Source organism: Nycticebus coucang, chromosome 2 (assembly GCF_027406575.1).
Source record: "Nycticebus coucang isolate mNycCou1 chromosome 2, mNycCou1.pri, whole genome shotgun sequence".
Classification (NCBI taxonomy): domain Eukaryota; kingdom Metazoa; phylum Chordata; class Mammalia; order Primates; family Lorisidae; genus Nycticebus; species Nycticebus coucang.
Genome location: NC_069781.1, coordinates 152,525,651 through 152,553,398, shown reverse-complemented (window position 1 = coordinate 152,553,398; position 27,748 = coordinate 152,525,651). Strand labels below are relative to the sequence as shown.

General features: G+C 37.9%; 2 protein-coding genes across 6 annotated transcripts in view; one reads left to right on the top strand and one right to left on the bottom strand.

The window, feature by feature from the left end:
* FTO (FTO alpha-ketoglutarate dependent dioxygenase) overlaps nt 1-15,029 on the bottom strand; it is a 413,048-nt gene extending 398,019 nt beyond the window's left edge. For 2 of the 3 annotated variants that reach the window (XM_053601925.1, XM_053601932.1), the window contains exon 1: nt 14,812-14,942. In XM_053601925.1, the coding sequence (XP_053457900.1) occupies nt 14,812-14,856 (45 nt within the window). In that variant the 5' untranslated portion in view covers nt 14,857-14,942. Of the gene's footprint in view, nt 1-14,811 lie in introns of all 3 variants that reach the window. The other variant, XM_053601915.1, reaches the window with a different exon arrangement.
* Nucleotides 15,030-15,186: 157 nt separating this feature from the next.
* RPGRIP1L (RPGRIP1 like) overlaps nt 15,187-27,748 on the top strand; it is a 115,213-nt gene continuing 102,651 nt past the window's right edge. For 2 of the 3 annotated variants that reach the window (XM_053601889.1, XM_053601904.1), the window contains exons 1-5: nt 15,187-15,239; nt 15,851-16,017; nt 17,750-17,841; nt 20,166-20,307; nt 23,484-23,782. In XM_053601889.1, coding sequence (XP_053457864.1) covers nt 17,757-17,841; nt 20,166-20,307; nt 23,484-23,782 — 526 coding nt within the window. In that variant the 5' untranslated portion in view covers nt 15,187-15,239; nt 15,851-16,017; nt 17,750-17,756. The remainder of the gene's footprint in view (nt 15,240-15,850; nt 16,018-17,749; nt 17,842-20,165; nt 20,308-23,483; nt 23,783-27,748) is intronic. The other variant, XM_053601899.1, reaches the window with a different exon arrangement.

Here is a 27,748-nt window from a genome sequence, read left to right as displayed (position 1 = left end):
CTCACAGGCCATCTTACGGAGTTGGAAAAAGAACAACAATCTAAGCCTAAACTCAGTAGAAGAAAAGAAATATCCAAAATCAAATCAGAAATCAATGAAATTGAAAACAAAAGAATTGTTCAGAAAATTAATGAAACAAGAAGTTGGTTTTTTGAAAAAATAAATAAAATAGATAAACTATTGGCCAGACTAATGAGAAACAGAAAAGTAAAATCTCTAGTAACCTCAATCAGAAATGATAAAGGGGAAATAACCACTGATCCCACAGAGATACAAGAGATCATCTCTGAATACTACTAGAAACTCTATGCCCAGAAATTTCACAATGTGAAGGGAATGGATCAATATTTTGAATCACATCCTCTCCTTAGACTTAGCCAGGAAGACATAGAGCTTCTGAACAGACCAATTTCAAGCACGGAGATTAAAGAAACAATAAAAAAGTTTCCAACCAAAAAATGCCCTGGTCAAGATGGCTTCACACCAGAATTCTACCAACCTTCAAGGAAGAGCTTATTCCTGTACTGCAGAAAGTAGTCCAAAAAAATCAAGGAAGAAGGAATCTTCCCCAACACCTTCTATGAAGCAAAAATCACCCTGATACCAAAACCAGGAAAAGACCCAACCAAAAAGGAGAATTTCAGACCAATCTCACTCATGAATATAGATGCAAAAATTCTCAACAAAATCGTAGCCAATAGATTACAGCTTATCATCAAAAAAGTCATTCATCATGATCAAGTAGGCTTCATCCCAGGGATGCAAGACTGGTTTAACATACACAAGTCCATAAACGTTATCAGACATATTAACCGAGGCAAAAATAAAAATCATATGATCCTCTCAATAGATGCAGAAAAAGCATTTGATAAAATCCAGCATCCTTTTCTAATTAGAACACTGAAGAGAATAGGCATAGGTGGCACATTTCTAAAACTGATTGAAGCTATCTATGACAAACCCACAGCTAATATTTTACTCAATGGAGTAAAACTGAAAGCTTTTCCTCTTAGAACTGGAACCAGACAAAGTTGTCCTCTGTCACCTTTACTATTTAACATAGTGCTGGAAGTTCTAGCCAACACAATTAGGCAAGACAAGGAAATAAAGGGAATCCAAGTGGGAGAAGAGGAGGTCAAACTCTCCCTCCTTGCTAACGACATGATCCTATAATTAGAGAAACCCAAACACTCAACCACAAGACTCCTAGAAGTCATCAAAAAATACAATAATGTTTCAGGATATAAAATCAGTGTCCACAAGTCAGTAGCCTTTGTATACACCAATAACAGTCAAGATGAGAAGCTAATTAAGGACACAACTCCCTTCACCATAGTTTCAAAGAAAACGAAATACCTAGGAACATACCTAACGAAGGAGGTGAAGGACCTCTATAAAGAAAATTATGAGATCCTCAGAAAGGAAATAGCAGAGGATTTTAACAAATGGAAGAACACACCGTGCTCATGGATGAGAAGAATCAACATTGTTAAAATGTCTATACTTCCCAAAGCAATCTACCTATTCAATGCCATTCCTATCAAAATACCAACATCGTACTTACAAGATTTGGAAAAAATGATTCTGTGTTTTGTATGGAACCAGAAAAAAACCCATATAGCTAAGGCAGTTCTTAGTAATAAAAATAAAGCTGGGGGCATCAGCATACCAGATTTTTAGTCTGTACTACAAAGCCATAGTGCTCAAGACAGCATGGTACTGGCACAAAAATAGAAACATAGACACTTGGGATCAAACAGAAAACCAGGAAATGAAACTATCATCTTACAACCACCTAATCTTTGATAAGCCAAACAAGAACATACCTTGGGGGAAAGACTCCCTATTCAATAAATGGTGTTGGGAGAACTGGATATCTACATGTAAAAGATTGAAACTGAAACCACACCTTTCCCCACTCACAAAAATTGATTCAAGATGGATAAAGGACTTAAATTTAAGGCATGAAACAATAAAAATCCTCAAAGAAAGCATAGGAAAAATACTGGAAGATATTGGCCTGGGGAAAGACTTCATGAAGAAGACTGCCATGGCAATTGCAACAACAACAAAAATAAACAAATGGGACTTCATTAAACTGAAAAGCTTCTGTACAGCCAAGGAGACAACAACCAAAGCAAAGAGACAACCTACACAATGGGAAAGGATATTTGCATATTTTCAATCAGACAAAGGTTTGATAACTATGATCTATAGAGAACTCAAAGTAATACACAGGAAAAAAGCCAACAATCCCATATATCAATGGGCAAGAGACATGAATAGAACTTTCTCTAAAGATGACAGACGAATGGCTAAGAAACATATCAAAAAATGTTCATCCTCCCTATCTATTAGAGAAATACAAATCAAAACCACCCTGAGATACCATCCAACCCCAGTGAGAATGGCCCACATCACAAAATCTCAAAACTGCAGATGCTGGCGTGGATGTGGAGAGAAGGGAACACTTTTACGCTGCTGGTGGGACTGCAAACTAGTACAACCTTTCTGGAAGGAAGTACGGAGAAACCTCAAAGCACTCAACCTAGACCTCCCATTTGATCCAGCAATCTCATTACTGGGCATCTACCCAGAAGGAAAAAAATCCTCTTATCATGAGGACACTTGTACTAGACTGTTTATTGCAGCTCAATTTACAATCACCAAAATGTGGAAACAGCCTAAATGTCCACCAACCCAGGAATGGATTAACAAGCTGTGGTATATGTATACCATGGAATACTATTCAGCTACTAAAAAAACTGGAGACTTTACATCCTTCGTATTAACCTGGATGGAAGTGGAAGACATTATTCTTAGTAAAGCATCACAAGAATGGAGAAGCATGAATCCTATGTACTCAATTTTGATATGAGGACAATTAATGACAATTAAGGTTATGGGAGGGGGAGGAAAAGCAGAGAGAGGGAAGGAGGGAGGGGGACGGGGCCTTGGTGCGTGCCACACCTTCTGGGGGCAAGACATGATTGCAAGAGGGACTTTACCTAACAAATGCAATCAGTGTAATCTGGCTTATTGTACCCTCAATGAATCCCCAACAATAAAAAAAAAAATGCTATAAAAGATATTATTAAGACCTTTAGCAAAATTTGAATATGGATTTTGGATTAAATCGTAATGTTAACTTTTTCTGAAATTGACAGTGGACTGGGTTTATACATAGGGAATGTCCATGTTCTTAGGAAATACACGCTGAACTATTTAGGGGCAAAGAAGATTGATGTCTCCCACTTACTCTGCAATGGTTTGTGAAAAAAAAGGTACCACATTATTTTTTGAGACATAGTCTCACTTTGTCACCCTCAGTAGAGTGCTGTGGCATCACAGCTCACAATAACCTCAAACTCTTGGACTCAAGAGATTCTCTGGACTTAGCCTCTGGAGTAGCTAGCTGGGACTACAGGCACACGCCACAAGGCCCTGCTACTTTTAGAGACGGGGTTCTCACTCTTGCTCAAGCAATCCACCGACCTCGGCCTCCCAGAGTGCTAGGATTACAGGCGTGAGCCACCACTCCTGGCCAAAAAAAATAACGGTACATTAGTATGTATGTGTATATAGAGATAGAGAGAGAGAAAGAGAAAAGGCAATAAAGTGAACACAGAAAGATGGTAACTTGTGAATCTGGAAAATAGGTCTATGAGAGTTCTGCGTTCTACTCTTGAAACTCTTCTGTAAGTTTTAAATCAATTCCAAATAATTACATCATCTGGAAAAAATGCACAAGGCCAGCCCCTCCCCAGGAAGAGGGTCCCTCAGGCAACCAAACTCAATCAAGGACATACCTTCTCTGCCCTGGCATAGTGGCCAAACCTAATCACACTGGGGCCTCACAGCAAACCACAGAACCAGATATTCTTGACCTCATATTCTGGCTAGAGAAACTGATGCACAGGATGTGAACACATCCTCCATCCCAACAGCAAGGAAATAGAGGCCATGGTTCTAACTCAGGCCACCAAATGCTAACCTGGACTATCCCACAATATGCCTTGTAAGAAAAATTCATTTAAAAATACATGAATATGAGGTGGTGCTCTCTTATGCTTTAACACAAATTTACATAAATAACCTATCATGCAAATCTATATTTAGTCCAACCTTCTTATTCACCCTCCAGACTTGGAAACTGTATTAAAGTCTCCGGTATAAGATATCACAAAGAAGAAAATAAAATCTTAGGGGGAGGAGACAAGATGGCTGACTGAAGCCAGCTTTCCACAGAGGCTCCCGTCCAGTACAAGAGTTAAAGGACAAAAATTCAGCAAGTAACCTAGTGGATTTCAACTGCACTAAGAGAGAAGGTTGAAGAACGCACGTCAACCCCGCTGAGGTGAGCTGCGACCACAAGGCTACAAACAAAAGGGGAACCACAGAGTTGTTCTGTTCTCTTCTGTCAGTAACATTAATCAGGGGCGAGACTGGACCTGAGTGAAAACCCCCTAAACCTTCATCAAGCACCCGAGGTTGTCAGGCCTCACCTCCTCCTGCTAGAGAGAGGCAGAGCGCAGCGGCCTGGCAGACTTCCTTGTGATTCAGGCAGGTGCCAACTCCTGGAGTACCGATTCACTACAGGCAACTGGGTCAGCCAACTGCAGGGCTATCAGTGACTGGGTGTGACAGCTGTGCAAGGTGGGGAAGGAGGCATCAACCTTCCCAGACTGATCTATTGGCTGGGTGGCTGCTCCTGACTCCACGCAGCACAGGAGCAAGCCACACCAGAGTACTCACCAGACCCCTGTGATCCAGTTCCCAGAGACCTCTTAAACTCTCACCCAAGACAGATGCAGACTGAGACAATTGATTTGGACTTTTTGAACTGAACCAATCGCCTGAGGACAAATCAGGTGGTGCCCTGGGTGCACGGTGGTAGGAACGTTTGATTTTTCTTTTCCAATTGTTTGCCGGTGGGGGGGTGGGGTGACTTAATTGCTGATATTTCTCCACAGCTGAGACTTCAATCCAGAGTAACTGTTTCACTAGGGTGGAACAGAAACCAGCTGAAAACAAGACAGAACCACTTAGCCCCACCACACCAGACAGGGCCCCAGTTTCTCAGGCCACAACACTGTACAGGCCCTCGACAAAGACCCAGGGGAAAAAATCAGAGGGAGTAAAACAACCATGGGGCGGAATCAGCGGAAAAACTCTGGTAACATGAATAACCAGAATAGATCAACCCCCCCCCAAGGAAAGATATGGCAGATGCAATTGAAGATCCCATTCATAAACAACTGGCTGAGATGTCAGAAATCAAATTCAGAATTTGGATTGCAGACAAGATTAACAAAGTGGAATTAGGAATTCGAGGAGAAATTCAAAAGTTGTCTCAAGAATTTAACGAATTTAAAGACAAAACCACCAAAGACTTAGACACACTGAAGCAAGAATTTGCAGCCCTCAAAGATAGGAAAAATACAGTAGAATCCCTCAGCAACAGAATGGAGCAAGCAGAAGAAAGGATTTCTGACATCGAAGATAAAGCCTTTGAATGCTCGCAAACTCTCAAAGAGGAAGAGAAATGGAGAGCAAAAACGGATCATTGTCTCAGAGAGCTCTAGGATAATTTGAAGAAGGCGAATATCCGAATCATGGGAGTTCCAGAAACAGAAGAAGTGGCCTCACTGGGCACAGAGTCCTTCTGCATGAAATTATGAAAGAGAATTTTCCAGACATACCTAGAGATTCTGAAATTCAGATAGCGGACAGCTTCAGAACCCCAGCATGACTCAACCCCAATAAGACATCCCCCAGGCATATCATAATTAACTTCACTAAAGTTAATATGAAGGAGAAAATCCTCAAAGCTGCTAGGAGAAAGAAAACCATTACCTTCAAAGGGAAGAATATTAGAATGACTGCAGATCTCTCTGCTGAAACTTTTCAAGCCAGAAGAGGGTGGTCACCGACTTTTAATCTCCTAAAGCAAAATAACTTTCAAACCCGGATCTTGTATCGAGCTAAACTGAGTTTCATTTATGATGGAGAAATTAAATACTTTAATGACATTCATATGTTGAAGAAATTTGCCATAACAAAACCAACTCTTCAGGATATTCTCAGACCTATCCTCCCTAATGACCAACCCAATCCTATACCACAAAAGTAAACTCACTCAGAAACTTCGGATCAAACTCCAATTTCCACACTGGCAAAAGGATTAAAAATGCCCACTGGAATTTTGAAAAACTCGATACCCAAAACTTCACCAGACTTATCAATATTCTCCATTAATGTGAACGGCTTAAACTGTCCTCTGAAGAGGCATAGGTTAGCTGACTGGATACAAAAACGCAGGCCAGATATCTGTTGCATACAAGAGTCACATCTTAACTTAAAAGACAAATACAGACTCAGGGTGAAAGGATGGTCGTCCATATTTCAGGCAAATGGTAATCAGAAAAAAGCAGGGGTTGCAATTTTATTTGCAGATACAATAGGCTTTAAACCAACAAAAGTAAGAAAGGACAAGAATGGTCACTTCATATTTGTTAAGGGTAATACTCAATATGATGAGATCTCAATTACTAATATCTATGCACCCAACCAGAATGCACCTCAATTTATAAGAGAAACTCTAACAGACATGAGCAACTTGATTTCCTCCAGCTCCATAATAGTCGGAGATTTCAACACTCCTTTGGCAGTGTTGGATCGATCCTCCAACAAGAAGCTGAGCAAAGAAATCTTAGATTTAAACCTAACCATCCAACATTTGCATTTAGCAGACATCTACAGAACATTTCATCCCAACAAAACTGAATGCACATACTTCTCATCAGCCCATGGAACTTTCTCCAAAATCGATCACATCTTAGGTCACAAGTCTAACCTCAGTAAATTTAAAAGAAAAGAAATTATTCCTTGCATCTTCTCGGACCACAATGGAATAAAACTTGAGCTGAGTAACAACAGGAATCTGCATACTCATACAAAAACATGGAAGTTAAATAAACTTATGCTGAATGATAGCTGGGTCAGAGATGAGATTAAGAAAGAAACTGCCAACTTTTTGGAACAAAAAAACAATGAAGACACGAACTATCAGAACCTCTGGGACACCGCAAAGGCAGTTCTAAGAGGGAAATTTATAGCACTGCAAGCCTTCCTCAAGACAACGGAAAGAGAGGAAGTTAACAACTTAATGGGACATCTCAAGCAACTGGAAAAGGAAGAACATTCCAACCCCAAACCCAGTAGAAGAAAAGAAATAACGAAAATTAGAGCAGAATTAAATGAAATTGAAAACAAAAGAATAATACAACAGATCAATAAATCAAAAAGCTGGTTTTTCGAAAAGGTCAATAAAATAGATAAACCTTTGGCCAACCTAATCAGGAAAAAAAGAGTAAAATCTCTAATCTCATCAATCAGAAACAACGAAGACAAAATAACAACAGACTCCTCAGAAATCTAAAAAATCCTTAGTGAATATTACAAGAAACTGTATTCTCAGAAATATGAAAATCTGAAGGAAATTGACCAATACTTGGAAGCACATCACCTTCCAAGACTTAGCCAGAATCAAGTGGAAATGTTGAACAGGCCCATATCAAGTTCGGAAATAGCATCAACCATACAAAACCTCCCTAAAAAGAAAAGCCCGGGACCAGATGGTTTCACGTCAGAATTCTACCAAACTTTTAAAGAGGAATTAGTACCTATATTACTCAACCTGTTCCAAAAGGTAGAAAAAGAAGGAAGACTACCTAACACGTTCTATGAAGCAAACATCACCCTGATCCCCAAACCAGGAAAGGACCCAACAAGAAAAGAAAATTATAGACCGATATCACTAATGAATATAGATGCAAAAATATTCAACAAGATCCTAACAAACAGAATCCAGCAACACATCAAACAAATTACACATCATGACCAAGTTGGTTTTATCCCAGGGTCTCAAGGCTGGTTCAATATACGTAAATCTATATATGTAATCCAGCACATAAACAAATTAAAAAACAAGACCATATGATTCTCTCAATCGATGCAGAAAAAGCTTTTGATAATATCCAGCATCCCTTCATGATCAAAACACTTAAGAAAATCGGTATAGAAGGGACATTTCTTAAAACTGATAGAGAGCATCTACAGCAAACCCACAGCCAATATTGTATTGAATGGAGTTAAATTGGAATCATTTCCACTCAGATCAGAAACCAGACAAGGCTGCCCATTGTCTCCACTGCTCTTTAACATTGTAATGGAAGTTTTAGCCACCGCAATTAGGGAAGAAAAGGCAATCAAGGGTATCCATATAGGGTCAGAAGAGATCAAACTTTCGCTCTTCGCAGATGATATGATTGTATATCTGGAAAACACTAGGGACTCTACTACAAAACTCTTAGAAGTGATCAAGGAATACAGCAGCGTCTCAGGTTAAAAATCAACATTCATAAATCGGTAGCCTTTATATATACCAACAATAGTCAAGTTGAAAAAAACAGTTAAGGACTCTATCCCATTCACAGTAGTGCCAAAGAAGATGAACTATTTGGGAATTTATCTAACAAAGGACGTGAAAGATCTCTATAAAGAGAACTATGAAACTCTAAGAAAAGAAATAGCTGAAAATATTAACAAATGGAAAAACATACCATGCTCATGACTAGGAAGAATCAACATTGTTAAAATGTCCATACTACCCAAAGCAATATATAATTTCAATGCAATCCCTATTAAAGCTCCACTGTCATATTTTAAAGATCTTGAAAAAACAATACTTCGTTTTATATGGAATCATAAAAAACCTTGAATAGCCAAGACATTACTCAGAAATAAAAGCAAAGCAGGAGGAATTACGCTACCAGACCTCAGACTATACTACAAAATCGATAGTGATCAAAACAGCATGGTATTGGCACAAAAACAGAGAAGTAGATGTCTGGAACAGAATAGAGAACCAAGAGATGAACCCAGCTACTTACTGTTGTTTAATCTTTGAGAAGCCAATTAAAAACATTCAGTGGGGAAAAGATTCCCTATTTAACAAATGGTGCTGGGTGAACTGGCTGGCAACCTGTAGAAGACTGAAACTGGACCCACACCTTTCACCATTAACCAAGATAGACTCTCACTGGATCAAAGATTTAAACTTAAGACATGAAACTATAAAGATACTAGAGGAGAGTGCAGGGAAAACCCTTGAAGAAATTGGTCTGGGCAAGTATTTTATGAAGAGGACCCCCCGGGCAATTGAAGCAGCTTCAAAAATACATTACTGGGACTTGATCAAACTAAAAAGCTTCTGCACAGCCAAGAACACAGTAAGTAAAGCAAGCAAACAGCCCTCAGAATGGGAGAAGATATTTGCAGGTTATGTCTCCAACAAAGGTTTAATAACCAGAATCCACAGAGAACTCAAACACATTGGCAAGAATAGAACAAGAGATCCCATCACAGGCTGGGCAAGGGATTTGAAGAGAAACTTCTCTGAAGAAGACAGGCACGCGGCCTTCAGACATATGAAAAAATGCTCATCATCTTTAATCATCAGAGAAATGCAAATCAAAACTACTTTGAGATACCATCTAACTCCAGTGAGACTAGCCTGTATCACAAAATCCCAAGACCAGAGATGTTGGCGCGGATGTGGAGAAAAGGGAACACTTTTGCACTGCTGGTGGGAATGCAAATTAATACATTCCTTTTGGAAAGAGATATGGAGAACACTTAGAAATCTAAAAATAGATCTGCCATTCAATCCTGTAATCCCTCTACTGGGCATATACCCAGAAGACCAAAAATCGCATCATAACAAAGATATTTGTACCAGAATGTTTATTGCAGCCCAATTCATAATTGCTAAGTCATGGAAGAAGCCCAAGTGCCCATCGATCCACGAATGGATTAATAAATTGTGGTATATGCACACCATGGAATATTATGCAGCTTTAAAGAAAAATGGAGACTTTACCTCTTTCATGTTTACATGGATGGAGCTGGAACATATTCTTCTTAGTAAAGTATCTCAAGAATGGAAGAAAAAGTACCCAATGTACTCAGCCCTACTATGAAACTAATTTAGGGTTTTCACATGAAAGCTATAACCCAGTTACAACCTAAGAATAGGGGGAAGGGGGAAAGGGAGGGGAGGGAGGGGAGAGGTGGGTAAAGGGAAGGGGATTGGTGGGATTACACCAGCGGTGCATCTTACAAGGGTATATGTGAAACTTGGTAAACGGTCTGTGAAGCTAGTGAATGATGCCCCATGAATATATCAATGTACACAGCTATAATTTAATAAAAAAAAAAGAAAAGAAATAATAAAATGGAAAGACCAATAAACAAAGGAAAAAAAAAAAGAAAAGAAAATCTGAGTTATTTCAAAGAGAAAAGGAAAACCAAAAGTAATTATCCATTATGGGGATGACAAACATTTTTTTGTGGCCGAGGCTGGGTTTGAACACGCCACCTCCGGCACATGGGGCCAGCACCCTACTCCTTTGAGCCACAGGCACCACCTGACAAACTTTAATTTAAAAAACAAACAAAAGAGATCTTTGTGACTTTGAGATAAAGATTTCATAAACACAACACAAAAAGCATGAATCATAAAAATAAATACTGATAAATAGGAATTTTAATACAAACTGCTAAGTAAACTAAAAAAATTAAAGATATTTGCAACACATATAGTTGGCAAAGGACTTATGTCTAGAAAACACAAAGAACTCACAAAACAAAAATAAGAACATAAAAGATCCACCAAAAACAATGGACAAATATTTTGAACACTTCGCAAATGAAGACGGATACATGTCCAATAAGTGCATGAGAAGATATTCAACATTATAACCCATTAGAGGAAAGCAAATCAAAACCACAGTGAAATACTACTTCACATTGCTTGATGGCTACCGTCAAAATACAGACAATAAAAATAATGTGACAAAGTTACAACTCTCAAAAGTGCTGGTTAGAACATAAAATACTGCAGTCACACAGATTTAACATATTATCAGCAAGGCCACTCCTAGGTATCTGCCCAAGACGAATACAAATAAATATCCATACAAATCTAGGATGCAAATGTTCATATTAACATTCTCATAATAGCCAAAAACTTGAAACAACTCAAATGTCCATCAACTGGTGAACAGATAACAAAATACGGTATATCCAGACTCTCGGATACTATCTACCACGCAATAAAAAGGATCAAAGTACTGCCTTAAGCTACAACATGAGTGAATCTCAAAAACATTATGCTGGATGAAAGAAGACAACATAAAAGACCACATATTCCATGATTCCATTTATATGAAAATGTCCAGAAAAGGCAAATCTAGAAAACAAAGACTTGATTAGTGGTTGCCTGGGGATGGGGATGGAACTGGGAAATTACTGCAGATGAACAAGGTTTCTTTGGGGGATGATAGAAATGTCCTAAAATAAAATAATGATGATGGTTATACAACCCGGTAAACATACTACCAGCTACTGATTTATACACTTACAACAGGTGAATTTTATGTATGATATGTAAAGTATACCTCAACAAAGCTTTAAAAAAGAGATATGTAACCTCATTAGTCATCACTGAAATGCAAACTGAAATCACAATGAGATACCAGTACAAACCCATTAGCAGGGATAAAATTTAAAAGACTGATAATACTAAGTATTGACAAGAATACCAAGCCGAACTCTGGATATGGTGCAGAGGGACTGAATATCATCCCGCCAAAAAATATTTCCAAGTCCAAAATTCTGGTACCTGTGAATGTGACCTTATTCAGAAAAAAGAGTCCTTGCAGAATTAACTAAGCTGTACATCTTGTGAATCACTGGATAAAACCATCCTAGATTTAAGGTGGACCCAAATCCATTAATTGAGATGCCTGTAAGAGAAAGGAGAGTTAGACTGGACATACAGAAATACAGGAAAGAAGGCCATGTGAAGATGGAAGCAGAGGTTGAAGTTATTCTATCAGAAGCCAAGGAACACCAACCTCCAGAAGCTGGAAGAGGCAAAGAAAGATTCTCCCATAAAGCCTTCAGAAGGAATCATCCTTTGATTTCACCCATTAACTCTCTAGAATAGTGAGAGAACAAATTTCTGGTGTTTTAAGCCACCAAGTTTGTGGTAACTTGTTGCAGATATCCTAAGAAACTAATATGAACGGTAAAATCACTTCGGAAAATATTTGACACTTTCTTGTAAAGTTAAAAAAAGAACTCGGAAATAACTCAGCAATTCCATTCCTAGGTATTACCAAACAGAAATGAAAACAGAAGCTTTTTCATAATATCCCAAAACCAGAAACAATTCTAATGTTCATGAACAGGTGAATGGATGACCTTATGTGGTATATGTATTCAGTGGACTACCACTCCCCAATAAAAAGGAACAAACTATTGGTAACCTGCCACAACATAGATAAATCTCAGAAATCATTATGCTGAATGAAAAAAAAAAAAGACACAAGAACATACACGGCATGCTTCCATTTATGTGAAATTCTGAAAAATAAAAAATCATTAATAGAGACAGAAACCATACCAGTGGCTGTTTGGGGGCCACAGTGAAGGAAGAGACTGACCAAAAATGAACAAGAAGCAACTTTTAGAAGGGATAGAAATGTTCTCTATGCCAGTGGTGGTAGTTGTGCAGGTACATACATCTGTCAAAACTTATCAAATAGTATCCTAGGGACTGCAAATTGCTGTATATAAATTATACGTCAATAAAGATTAGAAAGAGAAAATAATTCATGAGTAATGAACATTTTATATTTAAGATATAAAACAAGTGCCGGGCAACGCCTGTGGCTCAAAGGAGTAGGGCGCCTCCCATACGCGAGAGGTGGCGGGTTCAAACCCAGCCCCGGCCAAAAACTGCAAAAAAAAAAAAAAAAAAAAACAAGTACCTAACTTTGTCCTAACCAATAACATTTCCTAAGTAAAATTTTAAATAAAGAGCAAAGAAATTTCTAAAAGTAAACAAAGATAACAACTTACTCTATCAACTTTCATTTTCATAAAATGGAAAAAAGTCTTGAAATCGGAGTCAGAAGAGCTAGCCCTCAGAGCTAGTTCCACCCAGCAACCAAGTGGCCTTGGGCAAGTCACAACTTCTACAAGCCCTGGTCACCACTCTTTAAAAATGTGGATGGCATTAATAACTACCTCATAGGCAATAGCTATGATTTCAATAGAATAAGAACTCCTTTAGAGAAGGGATCCTTATCTTGGCCAAAGTTATAATCCCCAGATATTGCACTAGGATATACGCTCAATAAAAGAATTACTTTAAAAATAAACCTAAAAGGTGAGAAAGGCATCATGCACAATGCCAATGGGTGACATTTGTTTCTTGTAGAGTGATGCAGAAGGGTCTCCATCTTTGTGCCATTTTTATAGCATATTATCCACATCACATGCAGATTCAAGCATGGAAACTTCAGGTCTCTTATGAAATGCTGCTGTAGAGCAGATTTTATATTTTAAATCCGTAGGTGTACTGCCTTAAGACAGACTCACTTTCTAGAAAAGCAACAATTGTGTTTATTTTCTTTAACAATGACTCTCACTGCCAGCTTCCTATCATAGAGCCATGTGCAAAGGCCCTATGACTAACTGAAATACAGAAAAGAGAGACTTTTAAGAAAGCTAAAGTAGTTGATGGGCAGAGAGCAGAGTGCCACATTCAGTGGAGTTGTATCCAGGGTGTCTGGGCGCATGCAGGACTTTTTAGGACAAGTGAAGTTTTGTCTATATCCTAATAGCAACAAAAGCCAGGGAAGATTTTAAACAGGTGGTTAGCAGAGAAAGGAGGGAGGAAAGGAACATAATTAGATATGCACTTAGAAAAGATTACACTCTACAGTGTGGAAAAGAGACTGGTTGATGGGAAAAGGGAAAGAAGGTGGAACAGGAGTTAAGTTAGGGTGTAGTGTGAGTACAGTCCAAACAAGGAAGCTACTGCAACAGTTCATTAAAAAGATATGGAACAAGTATCACAGCTTAGTCCAAAGCAGTGGAGGTGGGAAAAAAAGTGGACAGATGCCCAATATATTTAGACAAATCAATAGGACTTGAACTTCCAGGGAAAGGAAAATATCAATTCTTCATCTGTGAAACAAGACTGTTGCTATTCCATTTGTAAAATATCTATCTTCCAATCTACTGTGATGATAATATAATGTAAATACTATGAACCTAACACAGTGCCTGACACACAATAAATACTAAAAAGCAAAAGCAAAAAAATTTGCTATTGCTGTTATTGTCATCTCATGGACTGGCAACTACCATAAGTTGAACACCAAAGGTTAAAATACAGCAATGTAGTTAAAGATTCATATCCACCGTGCTGAAAAACACAGGCTCTATCCGCCGGCCATTGAGACAACTGCACCAAATAAACACCTCTGACTGCACAGATAATTTCATCTAAGCCGATCTCAGTCCTTAAAGAATTTTACCAATGAGAAAGCACAGGTGGTACGATCACAGTCATCTGAGAGTCCGGTAAACTGAGGCACGATGGTGGCTACAAATTTAACCAAAGAATAGGTGCAGAAGCAGTACAAGAAAATGATGTCTTGATTCTCATTTTTGAGCCACTCCAACAGGACTTGGCCTGCATCCTGAGCAGCATGAATTTATAACATCCCCCCCGCCCCAGCCCCCTGTAGCTTCAGGTCCCTGCCTGACAAGGCCCTGTCAACCCTTGACTCAATTCCGTGCATCCGATCGCCGTGAAACTAGGCCCCTCCAGTTCCCCGGCCCCAGCTCCCAGCTCACGCGGAGCCCCAGACCTCCCGGAGTCCGACATACCTTGGCTTCGCGCTCTCGTTCCTCGGCGGTCGGGGTGCGCTTCATGCTGCCACCAAAGCCGCCTTCGCCACTACGAGCCGTGTAAATTCTTCGCCCTGGACCCCGCCTCCTACATGTAGTTCTCTCAGCGTTCTGCTCCCACCGGGAGCCATTCTCCTCCGCAGCGCAGAGAACTACCACTCCCACAATGCATCGCGGCGACGTCCGCAAGCGCCTCGGGGTTTCGAGGCAAAGAATTTCCCAGGTTCGACCACTGGGCCAGCGTAGTCCGCTACGCGGCGAGTCGACCAGCTGGGGACCAAGGAAAACTACATTTCCCAGGAGGCAACGGGACCTGCCATGTTTTTCCCGTGCTCCTCTCGGCCAGCCGCCCTGCACGCCGTCGGCGCTATAGCAACCGTAGCGAGCGACGGACTGAGTCTGGCTAGGTGAGTACTCCGGGGGAGGCTGGGGGTGAATGGAGGATGGCGGACCCTTCCCCTGCAGCGCGAGCCGAGGCCAGAGGCCTAGGGTCTATTCTGCGGCCCGGAGAAGGCCTCGGAGTTCTGCTTGCGTGAGAAAAAGCAGCTCAGCCCTAGACACTGCCTCATCCTCTGGCCTGAATCACAGCCCGCCTTTAGCCCTACGTCCAGGAGCAATTTGAAATTTTATATCCCAACCATGCACCTAGCTAATGAAATTTGATGCTGCTAATTGCCGTCTCTACCCAAATCTTAAAAATAGAAGGTCACAAACAGTTCCCTCATTTGCCCAGGATCAGAAGTTGGTTGGTAGATTTTAAACCTGGCTGGCCTATTGTTTGCTTAATTGTTTCTTTACCATCTGATTAATTCTGTAACTTGTTGACTCCATAAAGGTGGAGACTTTGCTTACCACTTCAGTCTCAGTTCCTGGCATTCATTTATTCATTCAGTAAACATTAATGTTGATATCTACCATGTGCCAGGTACTGTTCTTTCTAGCTGTGAGCAAGACAAATCAATACCTGTCTCAAGATGTTTATGTGGAGACAAACAATAATTTTATCTGGTAATTTCAGAGAGTAGCAGTTGCTATAAAAGGAAGAAACAGAAGAAATTGGCAGGAAGAGCAACATAGGATGGTCAGGGAAAACCTCTTGGAGGAAATGACATTTGAGCTGAGCTCTACAGAATGAGCTAATGCAAAGGCCTTGAGCAAGACGAGGATATGGTGAAGCTGAGGAAGGTAAGGAACAGTTTAGGTGAAGTGTAATGAGCAAGCAGAGAGAGCAGGAGATGGTGTTGGGAAGGTATTGCAGCATTGTTCAGGTGTCTCAACTTCCACACTATTAACATTGTGGGCCAGTCAGTTCATTGTGGGTATTGTGCCCTGTAGGATGTTCAGCAACATCTTTTGTCTCTACCCAGTAGATGCCAGCAACTATATCAAGAGACACAGACATCCTAAATGTGTAACCTTAGGCAAGTTACCTAATGTGTGTCATGGCTTTCTCTATTGTAACACAGGCATCACTTGAGTGACAACCTCATCAGGATGTTGTGGGACATTTAATTAATTCATATAGACAAAGCACTTAGAACTGTACCTGGCACACAGTAAGCATTTGATAAATGGTAACACTATTATCATCATCATCATCATCATTATTATTATAAAAGCATCCTTAACTCTTATCTTGGAAAAGTAACCATTTTCACATGTGGTCTGTGTTGAAAGAGTCTTAAAATTGACCTTCTCTATAGCAGTATTTCCAAAAGAAGTAGATGATCTCACAGGCGTTTGTTAGCTGTTTCTGTCGCAGCAAATTGCAGTGGTTCTCTGCCTTTTGTGAGTTATAATAAAATTTACAAGCCTTCATCCTAAAAGATACTGCATATACACATAATAATACAAAATTTTGCAAACCATTTCTATGTTCACAGACCCTGAGGCCCCATAAACTCCATTTACTCAACAGCTATTTACTGAGTGTCCGTTCGATGAATGCACCAAGGTCTATGCCAGCTTCCAAAAATACACAGGTGAACAAGAAAAAATTAAGCTTGCCACTATCTTGGTCTTCCTAATCTGGGACCAACATCCTAGAGTTTATAACCTTCTGCCTTGGAGTATCTTTATTGGCAGTTTGCATTTGGCTTTCTAGGTAGATTGAAATGAAAATATAAAAATTTTTTTTTCCATATTATACATGGTGATTTCCATATTATACATGGACCATCCACATACAAAATAAAGTTACCATGGAATATCTCTGTATAGAATAGAAACTGTGAAAATAACAGAATTATCTGGACAGTTTGTATGTTGAGGTAGTTAAACTCTGGAACTTAGGGAATAAAATAGGCAGGACCCAACAGAAACATACCTTTTTCACAGTTGGTGAGTTCATGAAATCTTTTTCACAAAACTTGGAACTACCCACTCATTTGTTCATCAAGCAGAACATTAATATTCAGGTTGTATTGACATCCCAGGCACATGTGCTAAGTTCTTTTAATTTACCATCTCACTTACCTTAGAATAACTTTGTGAGACAGATATTATTTTCTCCATTTTTAAAATTCAGGGACTTGAAACTCAGGTGACTTGACCAGCTGGTAAACGATAGAACAACCATTTGAATCAAGTTCCTGACCTAAGTTGTTTCCACAATACCTACTTATTTTTAGAAGTCAGAGTGGGGAAAGAGATGGGGAGGGACTGTTTCTTAAATGATAATCTTATTTCATTTCCTAAACAAACTGTAAGAGATACACTGTTGAAAGGAACACCATCTCCATGATTGAATGTAGTATTACTTTTAGAATAGAAGCTTTCATCTTCAGGCAGCACATGTGGGCAATAAGATGTTTATTAAAGTTCTATTCCCTTATTCATTTTATTTGGTTTATTCCATTGCATGGTTAAATATGTAGTAACTTGGAAAAAGTTTATTTGGATTTACTTTTCTCCGTAGATAGGCCATGTCTGGTCCAGCTGATGAGACTGCAGGAGACTTGCCTGTGAAAGATACAGGTCTAAACCCCTTTGGAATGGGAGGCTTACAAGGTATAGCCAGCTGTTACTTATTACAGTTATGAACTTTGATCAGTGACTTCTTTACTTTTAATTTAAACTATTTCCAATATTCATACAAACCAAACCATTTAAGTAACTATATAGCTCTTGATTGGACTAAACTAAAAGATGGAGAGTTTAGAACACATATGGTATTTTACTGCATGCATCAATTATCAACAGCTCATAGAAAATGTAAAATCTCCCTCTGTTCTGATAAAGAATTGTTATAAATCTTTTTAAAATTCCACATGTCAGTAGAAACTACATAGAGAATATCAAGCCTCCAAATTGAATCGCCTGGTTTGAATCACATTCACCATTAAAACATTTCTTTATGTTAAATTTTATTTGGAAGGAAATGCCATATTTTAAAATTGTTGCCTTTTAAGTAGAATGTCTCAAAATAGCTTATTAATGCAAGTGATAGTGACTTTTTCAATCAAATTAATATACATTAAAAGGTTTTCTTTATCCTTTTATCACTTAACGGTTGCTATAGGGCTAAAAACCACTTTCAAATTAAGAAAAGCACTACTTTAAAAAATGATTTAGAGTATAGAGCTGTGTTTATGTGTGTGTGTACAACGTGTCACTCGTGCTTGCATGCCACTACATCGGCTATTGAGAACGAATATTTAAAATATATTCTACTAAGGAATCTTCATACACCTTTTAATCAAAACATTATGAGGGGCCACATTGAAATATCTGAGAAAGGTTGTTAGTGTATTGTTTATTGAAAAGGATAAATTTGGCTGTACACATTTTGTTGTTAAAAGTAAAAAGTATGGGTTGACACCTGTGGCTCAAGGAGTAGGTTGCTGGGCCCATATAGGGGAGGTGGCGGGTTCAAACACAGCCCCAGGCAAAAGCTGCAAAAAAAAAAAAAAGTAAAAAGTATGTATAAGCTTTGCTTTTAATCTTTGAGGGAGGTATCAGGTATTCCAAAGCTATTTTGGGGGTTTTGATTTTTTTTTTTTTTTTTTTTTTTTAGATAGAGTCTCACTTAGTCACCCTGGGTGGAGTGCCATAGCATCATCATGGCTCACAGCAGCCTCAAACTCTTGGGCTCAAGCGATCCTCTTGCCTCAGCCTCCTGAGTAGCTGGGGCTAGCAGGTTTTTGCTGGCCACAAAGCCCTGCTAGTTTATCTGTTTTTAGTAGAGACGGGGTCTGGCTCTTGCTCAGACGGGTCTCGAACATGAGCTCAAGCAATCCACCCACCTCAGCCTACCACAGTGCTAAGATTATAGATATAAGCCATCATGCCTGGCCCTGGTTTTGATACTGTATAAGTTCAATTCTTGTCCTCAATAACCCGTTATAGGACTTAAATTTCTATCAGTTTGTTCTTTGTTTCTGTTGGAGGACTGTTGAAAATTCACCTACTTCACAGTGTGATGGAAGATAACAAATTTAAGCAAGTATAAAAAAAAAAATTAGGTATACATGCTAAAGTATGTAAAAGTTCTTAAAAGTGTATAAGGTAGCATACAAGGAAATGATTTGTGAAGCTTTTAAATCTTAAGAGATTTTTGTTTTATTTTGAAATTTTTACAGTTTGTTTTCTATAACCTAATACTATAACTCAGAAGAATATCTTTGTTTATTTATTTTTTTTGTTGTTGTTGTGACAGAGCCTTACTATGTCACCCTTGGTAGAGTGCGGTGGCATCAAAGCCTACAGCAACCTCAAACTGTTCAGCTTAAACAATCCACTTGCCTCAGCCTCCTGAGTAGCTGGGACTACAGGCACCCACCGCTGCTAATTTTTTTTTTTTAATTTATTTTTTATTGCAGTTGTCATTGTTTAGCAGGCCCAGGCCAGTTCGAACCGGCTAGCCTTAGTGTATGTGGCCAGCGCCCTAACCACTGAGCTATGGGTGACAAGCCTCAGAATAATGTCTTAATCCTATGTGTTTACCAAATTATTCTCACTCTTACCTTTGCAAAAAAGAAAAGTTTCAGATACTCTGACTTTTCTAACTTTATTTCACAACATTTGGCATATAAAGTAGAAAGTCTTTATTGAATCAGAGTTCCATCTTCTATTCTTAAAAGATATTTACTTGAATACATTTTCATATGGATACTGTTGTAGCCATTGTAAAGTATTAATAGCATAGATTGTTATTCTCATGTCAAATCATTGATGTAAACAATGTTATAACATTTTCTAAAGCAATCTTAATTGTAGGTCCCAAAGGAAAAACTCTAAATGAGGGCATTACAGATTATATTAATATCAGAGGTTTTCATTTTTAGAGACTACTTTAAATAATCTCACAACTAATTAATTTGGCATTTTTGCAGAAACTTCAACACGGACAATGAAGTCTCGCCAGGCAGTGTCTCGTGTCAGTCGTGAGGAACTGGAAGACAGATTTTTGCGTTTGCATGATGAGAACATTTTACTTAAACAGCATGCCCGCAAGCAAGAGGATAAAATTAAAAGGTTACGATAAAAAGCTTTTAGCTTTTTTCCTTGACTCTGCAAAGTTTGGAGGGTGTGGTTTTTTTATAAGTTTAATTGAAAACTTCACCTTGAATCTTTTTTGGGTTGTAAATAAGTACAATTTTTAAAAATGGAAAATTTTACAAAGTATAATAATAAACCAAAATGATTATGAGTATTTATTATGTCTGAAATTGCTATTTGAAAGAAAAGGGTTAATAGCTAAAAGTGCCAGGAATATATCACATCTAAAAATACCTTTAAGTTTAAAAATATTTATAGTTTAATAAGCAAATGGCCAAAGCATCTGTTTTAAAATGTCTTGATTTTAAAATGAAAGTTTTTAAAAGTAATTATTCTAACTTGTTAGAATGCATGTCCCCTTAAGATTTGGGGTTTACTAATGATAGCATCTCTTGAGTCTCTGAAACATATTTAACTTTGCTCGGGTTAGTCTAGATTCTGTATTTATGTCAAAAGGTCTTTACTGATTTTAAAGAAACATATTATCACTTTTGATTTATGTGCAAAAAATTTGTGCAGGAATGATTTAAAAGTAGATATTCTTTAATCATCTGTTATTCAGAAACACTCTGCCTGTCTTCAGAGTGTCTGGCATTAAAGACAAAAAAGTACATTCCCATTTGAAAGCCAGCAGGTTTATGTTCAGATGCATGTTCTAGGTTCAAAGAAAAGGTGAGGGAAAAAAAAGTGAGAGAGCCATTGAAAAAAATACAAGATATTTTCTGCTTAGAATTCATTCTAAAAAGGTGATTCCAGTTCCGTTTCTGTTCTGTGGACTCTGTCTTAGACCTCATAACTGCTATGTGCACGCCTTCTTCTTGAGTTTGTTGTTGGATCGTGATGATGGCTGTTTTCAAGACATGTGATTTTCTCTCTTCCCTGAGTTCCTTTCTGTCCAGGAGCACTCAGATGTCAGCCAGTCAGAACGAGGCAGGTAGTTTATCACCACCAAACGTTTTTTTTCTTTTTAAGCCTGATTGGTCAGTAAAATAATTTCATTCACAACTTTGATCTCATTAGTAATTTGTCCTAACCAAAAAATAAAAAGCAAGTTAATGAGCCATGTCCTTTGCTGCCAGAAGGACCAGGCTTAGGAGTCAAGTCTCACGTTTGTGTTCTCTTATCTCTCTACCACTAGCATATGGTATGTTCAAGTTATTAAACCTTGTGGGATTTTATTTTACTGAGCCGTGAGAGCAGTGATCCAATGAACACCTTGACCCAAACTTCTCAATTCCCTCTCAGTCTTACACCACTGATAGTGACCTAAATACGTGGATGAAACTCTTTACATTTATCCTTAAGATGTAATTAGCATCACTTTCTATAAATATAAATATTTATAAACCACATTTTAAAAAAAGTACTCAGACTTTACCAGATCACTGTGACTCATTAGGATCATAAAATAATCAATTCCAATAAATAGAATTGGAATTACTAGACAAACAGATGCAATCTCACATTTCTTGACAACATTTTCTTGAATATCATTTAAGGAATTTAAAGACACAATGATAAGCTTTTCTTGTAGTAAAAATTAGGGTCATTTATTTTTTTTCTAACAATTGACTACCTTTTTCATGTGAAATTTGTGTCTTTTCTTTTGAATCTGATCTATATCTCTATGCGAACATCTCTCTGTAACAGAAGATTCAAGTATTTAAATTGGCATCTCATGGGGATGCCTACCTTATTCTTATGGGTAGGCCACACTGGCTGTGGCTCAGGACTGCAAACTCATTAAAAGGCTGGATAGAGTGCATGACTCTGTTGGACTATAATACCTGTCCAAATTTCCCAATAATATATCATTGTCTGGATTAAGTGGAAAAGGAACTAATCCGTTGATTATTTTACTAGTGTGTTTGTGGTTCTCTTGAATCTTGGTTTTTATTATCCCGTATCCCTTATAAAGCATGCTTAATGGGTGTGCCTCAAGGGAAAGAAAAAACAATCTTAACTGATTATGTTATGCATTGCTCTCCCTGATGCCACATGCTGTAGGCTGAGTAGCCAGAACTGTAGATAGACATGTATTACTACTGCATTTACAGAGGACTCTGCTTAGGGCAAAGAAAAAAAAAAAGGTTTCTATGACATCCCAAAGCTATTAAGGATTTTTTTATTTCACTTTTGTTCTCTTAAGTAAAAGCTTCTGTCCATAACCACGCTAAAATAAAGCAAACCCCATTTAAAGAAAAATGAAGTGTGTTTTTATTTTCAATCTCCTGTCTAGATCTTTATAAAAATAGATTCACTATAAACTAGAATCAGCTATTGAAGATGTGCGACCAATTTTGTAAAGTCTTGAACTTGTGTCTCTCATCAAAGCCACCTTTTCTTTCTTGTCCTGCCAAGATTTTTCCATTCACTGTCAGGCATGTTTTCCGTACGTGTATATTACATCACCCCCAAGTGCCCTTTCTGTCTTTTGTTCTGTCTAACCAGTTTCTATCAAAACTTAAAAGAATCAAAGATATAAACTCCTGAGATGTCAAAAGCACGATTTATGTCTAAATTTAAAGGTAGCATTAGATTGATACTTTTTGCATCTAACTATTTTCTGCCATTAAACACAAATGTTTCTTGAGTACTAAGCACCATTAATGGCGCATTTTGGTTCCTTTTGAGTTTTTCATTGGGCTTTATATGTATGCATCTATGCATTCTAACATTTTTATGTTTATTATGTGTCTTAATCCTAGAGAAACTGCAAACAATATATTACCTAAATGCTGCATAGCCTAAACACATTTTTCAAAAGTTTTAATTTACTGTGGATTGCAGATATAACCCACCACATCCACAATCTGTAACTACATTTAAGTGCATACAGCATTCCTATATAAGGTCATGCGTTAAAAATTGCATTTCAGAAACATATGGAATAAATATGTGTCCTCTCTTTACTAACGTTAAATGATAAGCCTTAGGAAACTGTTATTTGTCAGTGCTATAAAGCAGATTGTTGCCCAGTGGTTTCAATTATCATCAAAGGATTCTTCACAGGCAGTAATAGTTACATCAAAACCTGAAATTTATTATTCAGGTTCTGCACTGAAGTCTTCACAGTGATTATGTTCCTTTCAACAGAATGCATTTTATGCTGACTTCTCACATTCCTTTTCATCTTTTTATTATTTCCCTAGAATGGCCACCAAGTTAATACGGCTAGTTAATGACAAGAAAAGATATGAGCGGGTTGGTGGCGGCCCCAAGCGGCTGGGACGAGATGTGGAAATGGAAGAAATGATTGAGCAGCTGCAAGAGAAAGTTCATGAGCTGGAAAGACAAAACGAAGGCCTCAAAAACAGATTAATTTCTGCCAAACAGCAGCTTCAAATCCAGGGTTTCAGGCAAACTCCCTACAATTATGTACAATCCCGTGTTAACACTGGGCGTAGAAAAGCGAATGAAAATACAGGTTTACAAGAGTGCCCCAGGAAAGGTAAAACAAAGTTTACATTAAATCCTAAATTTCAGTCTTATAATAGATTGTTCTCACACACAAAGTTTTGTTTCTGTATTATTCCTGCTTTTAAGTGTCTTTAGAAAAATATTTTTATTTGCTTTTTGGTAAAATGGTATGGTAATGATTATTTAAGAATCATGAGATCAGTCTCAGATTGGTTTAGTAAAACATGCCACATAACTGGTCATCCTGATACTAAGAGACATGTATGAACTAAAGTAAAATGTGAGTAGAGTTTAACCCCAGGCAGAAATCATACTGACTGAGGCAAGTGGGGAAACTGGCTGCTTTGCCTATGTAGTTCTTCATCCAAGGATCATTTTTAAAGTTTGCAAAAGTGTTGAAATCTTCCTTACAGTATGGCGGGAGCTTACCACTGTGGCATGTAATATTCTTGTTCCTCCACTTACTAGCTGGTGACCTTGGGCAAGTTTCCTAACAATTCTGAAGTTGAGAATTGAAATAAGTGATCTCTTATAAGTGAAATAAGGTCTCTTCCATCTCTAAAAGATGATCAGCGGTCAACCGCTTTCTTCATTTTGAAAATGAATGACCTACAATCTATGCAGGTTATAAAGCAATTCATTTGTATAGATGAGACTCGATATAGCATATAAATGTTTCTAATAAAAATTCTGAGTTTTCTCCACCCATAGACAAACTCTGTCATAATGGAACTAAAAGTCAATAAATATTTTAAGTAACAATTTTTAAATGTCAACTACTAGGAAAGGAAATAAAGTTTTAGCTCTAATTGATTTTTGTTTGGAATATACAAAAAGACCAAATATTTTTAGAGATATCAAGAAACTTTAGTTTCAATTTATTGAGGAAGGAAAAAAAAATACCATCTGAACAGAAAGGGAGAGAAATTTGTTGCCGTTTTCTGTCCAAGCCAAAATGTTAACACTATCTGTTCCCTAGATAGACCTCCTTTGAAGTCCAGGGGGCTATGTGGAAGCAGGAGGCAGCTGCAGGATGAAAGGGCTGGCTGCTCCTCGCTCTGCGAGATTGGCAGGGGACCATGCATCTGACCAAAGGAACCGTCAGGAATTATGAATCAGAAAACACTGCCGTTAATTAACTTTATCACATAGAAGAGAATACTTGAATTCTTTGTTTTCCCTATCTATAAAATGGAGTATTTAGATAAAAATTCAGATGGCAGCTCTACAATAATAAACATTAGAACCTCCTAGTTGACCACCCCCCTACGTTGACCACCTCCTAAATTGACCTTATTTTCACAGACTGGACACGTGCCACATGTATGTATTGTTTAGTCGGCCTAGTTCCTTAGGTTGACCATCTCCATGTGTTGACCAGTTTGTTAAAGTCTATTGGGTGGTCAACTTACAGAGGCTCTACTGTATTTTAGTGTTAAAATGTCACGTATCCTCTCCAAACCTTAGTTTTACCTTCTGGGACCATAACTGGGCAAAATGATCTCTAAGGCCTATGAGGTCTTCATACTAAATAAAATTCATGCCTGAATTGGGCACAGTGGCATACACCTGTCATCCTTGGGATGCTGAGGCAGGCCGGAAAATCACTTTAGCCAAGGAGTTTCAATCTAGCGTAGGCAACATAGAGAGACCCCTGTCTATAAAAAATAAACATGTGGGGCGGCACCTGTGGCTCAGTGAGTAGGGCACCCGCCCCATTTACCGAGGGTGGCGGGTTCAAACCCAGACCTGGCCAAACTGCAACAAAAAAATAGCTGAGCGTTGTGGCAGACACCTGTAGTCCCAGCTATTCGGGAGGCTGAGGTAAGAGAATCACCAAAGCCCAAGAGCTGGAGGCTGCTGTGAGCTGTGATGCAACGGCACTGTACCAAGGGTGACAAAATGAAACTTCATTTCTAAAAAATAAATAAATAAAAAATATATATGTGCAAGACATGATTGCAAGAGGGACTTTACCTAACAATTGCAATCAGTGTAACCTGGCTTATTGTACCCTCAATGAATCCCCAACAATAAAAAAAAAAAAAAAAAAAAAAAAAAAGAATGTAAACTTATATTTTAATACTTAATGTGATTGTAATTACTTCAATTGGTTGTGCTTTAATAAAACCTTTCATAACTCCTTAAAAAAAAAAATATATATATATATATGTGAAGCCCAAATTTTAGATTAAAATGGCAAACTAATCTAGTGCTGAGACCTCAGTGACCTTAATAGACTCTTTAGGACTGCCACTGAGGCTGGACTTAGGCAAGGCTTGTCAGAAGTATCTTAGCCTGGGGTTGCTGGGTGAGAACCCCAGACAGACCCTCTGTGTCTACAAGCAGCCTTTGCCCTTGAGGTACTGTACAAATACTATTATTTTTTATGTGTGCCTTGTTCGGATAAAGGATGGAAAGCACTGGTGTAGGATGTGATTAATGTGTAAAAACTCTTAAGACTTTGTAAATATAACCATTGATAGAGTAGAATGATAGTGATCAAAGGAAGGGTCGGGGGGGGGGAATTGATAAAGATAAGATTGGTTAATGGGTACAAACACCCAGTTAGATAGAAGAAATAACTTATAGTGTTTGATGGAACAGTTAATAACAATATATTGTATATTACAAAATAAATAGAAGAGAATATTTGAAACGATCCCAACACAAAGAAATGATAAATGTTTAGAGTGATAGATATCCCAGATGCCCTGATTTGATCATTATACATTGTGTGCATGTAATAAAAACAGCTCATAAACCCCATAAATATACACAAATACTATGTTCCATTTGAAAAGTAAAATATATGTAGATAAAACTGTTGGCAAATCACTGTGAGACCGTAAGTATTTAGATATGTTTTGAGTATTTTTTTAATTCCACCAGTAATGTTGAATTTTTTAATGATTTATATAGGAAAAACTTAAGAATTGCTATTATTGCCAAAATAATTTAATTGGCAAATGATTTAATGTATTAGGCAGAGACTTTTCTGTTCTTTAAGATTACAGCAATAGATGTTGAATGCTTTGGAAAGAACAGTAGTTTCATTATTCTAGTGAAAATTCTCATTTTTATAAGTAAACTTTTCTAAAAAGAATAAATTTAGGGGCGGCGCCTGTGGCTCAAAGGGGTAGGGCGCCGGCCCCATATGCCAGAGGTGGTGGGTTCAAACCCAGCCCCGGCCAAAAAAAAAAAAAGAAGAAAGCATGGCCAGTTCTAAAAAAAAAAAAAAAAAGAATAAATTTATTCTGTATCTTTTTATCTGGGACCATTCTCCATTTTAAAATCCAAATCAGTTTTCATACTTTATGTACCATAAACTAATAATTTGTTCTATAAATGTAAAGTAACTCACATATTTGAAGATATGTCTCATTTTCAACAGTGGAACTATTTTTGTAAAATCATATAGAACTATTTTTCAAAGAAAAATTTTTTTTCTTTTTTTGTTTTTGTTTTTTTTTTTGAGATAGTCTTGCTATGTCGCCCTCAGTAGAGTGCTGTGGTGTCACAGCTCACAGCAACCTCAAACTCTTGCGCTTAAGTGATTCTCTTGCCTCAGCCTCCTGAGTAGCTGCAACTACAGGCACCAGCCACAACGCCCAGCTATTTTTTGGTTGCAGTTGTCATTGTTATTTAGCAGGCCCAGGCCAGGTTCGAATCCGCCAACTTCAGTGTATATGGCCGGTGTCCTACTTATTGAGCTACAGGCACCGAGCCAAGAAAAATTGTATTTTAAGTGCAACAGGGAAATGTTTTATTTAAAGGAATTCTTTTTGATGATACATTGTCAGATTAAACTTTTTTTAAATATGGATTTTTCTTATTGAAATAGAATTAACCAAAATACAGAAAACATTTGACTTAAATATGTAATGCAAGAAATGTGAATAACTGGTTTAAAAATCAAAAAACCTTTATCTAAAACACCAAAAAAAGTCAAGTTTTTGAAACCTTTTTTCCTTCATATTTCAGTTTACATTGTGAA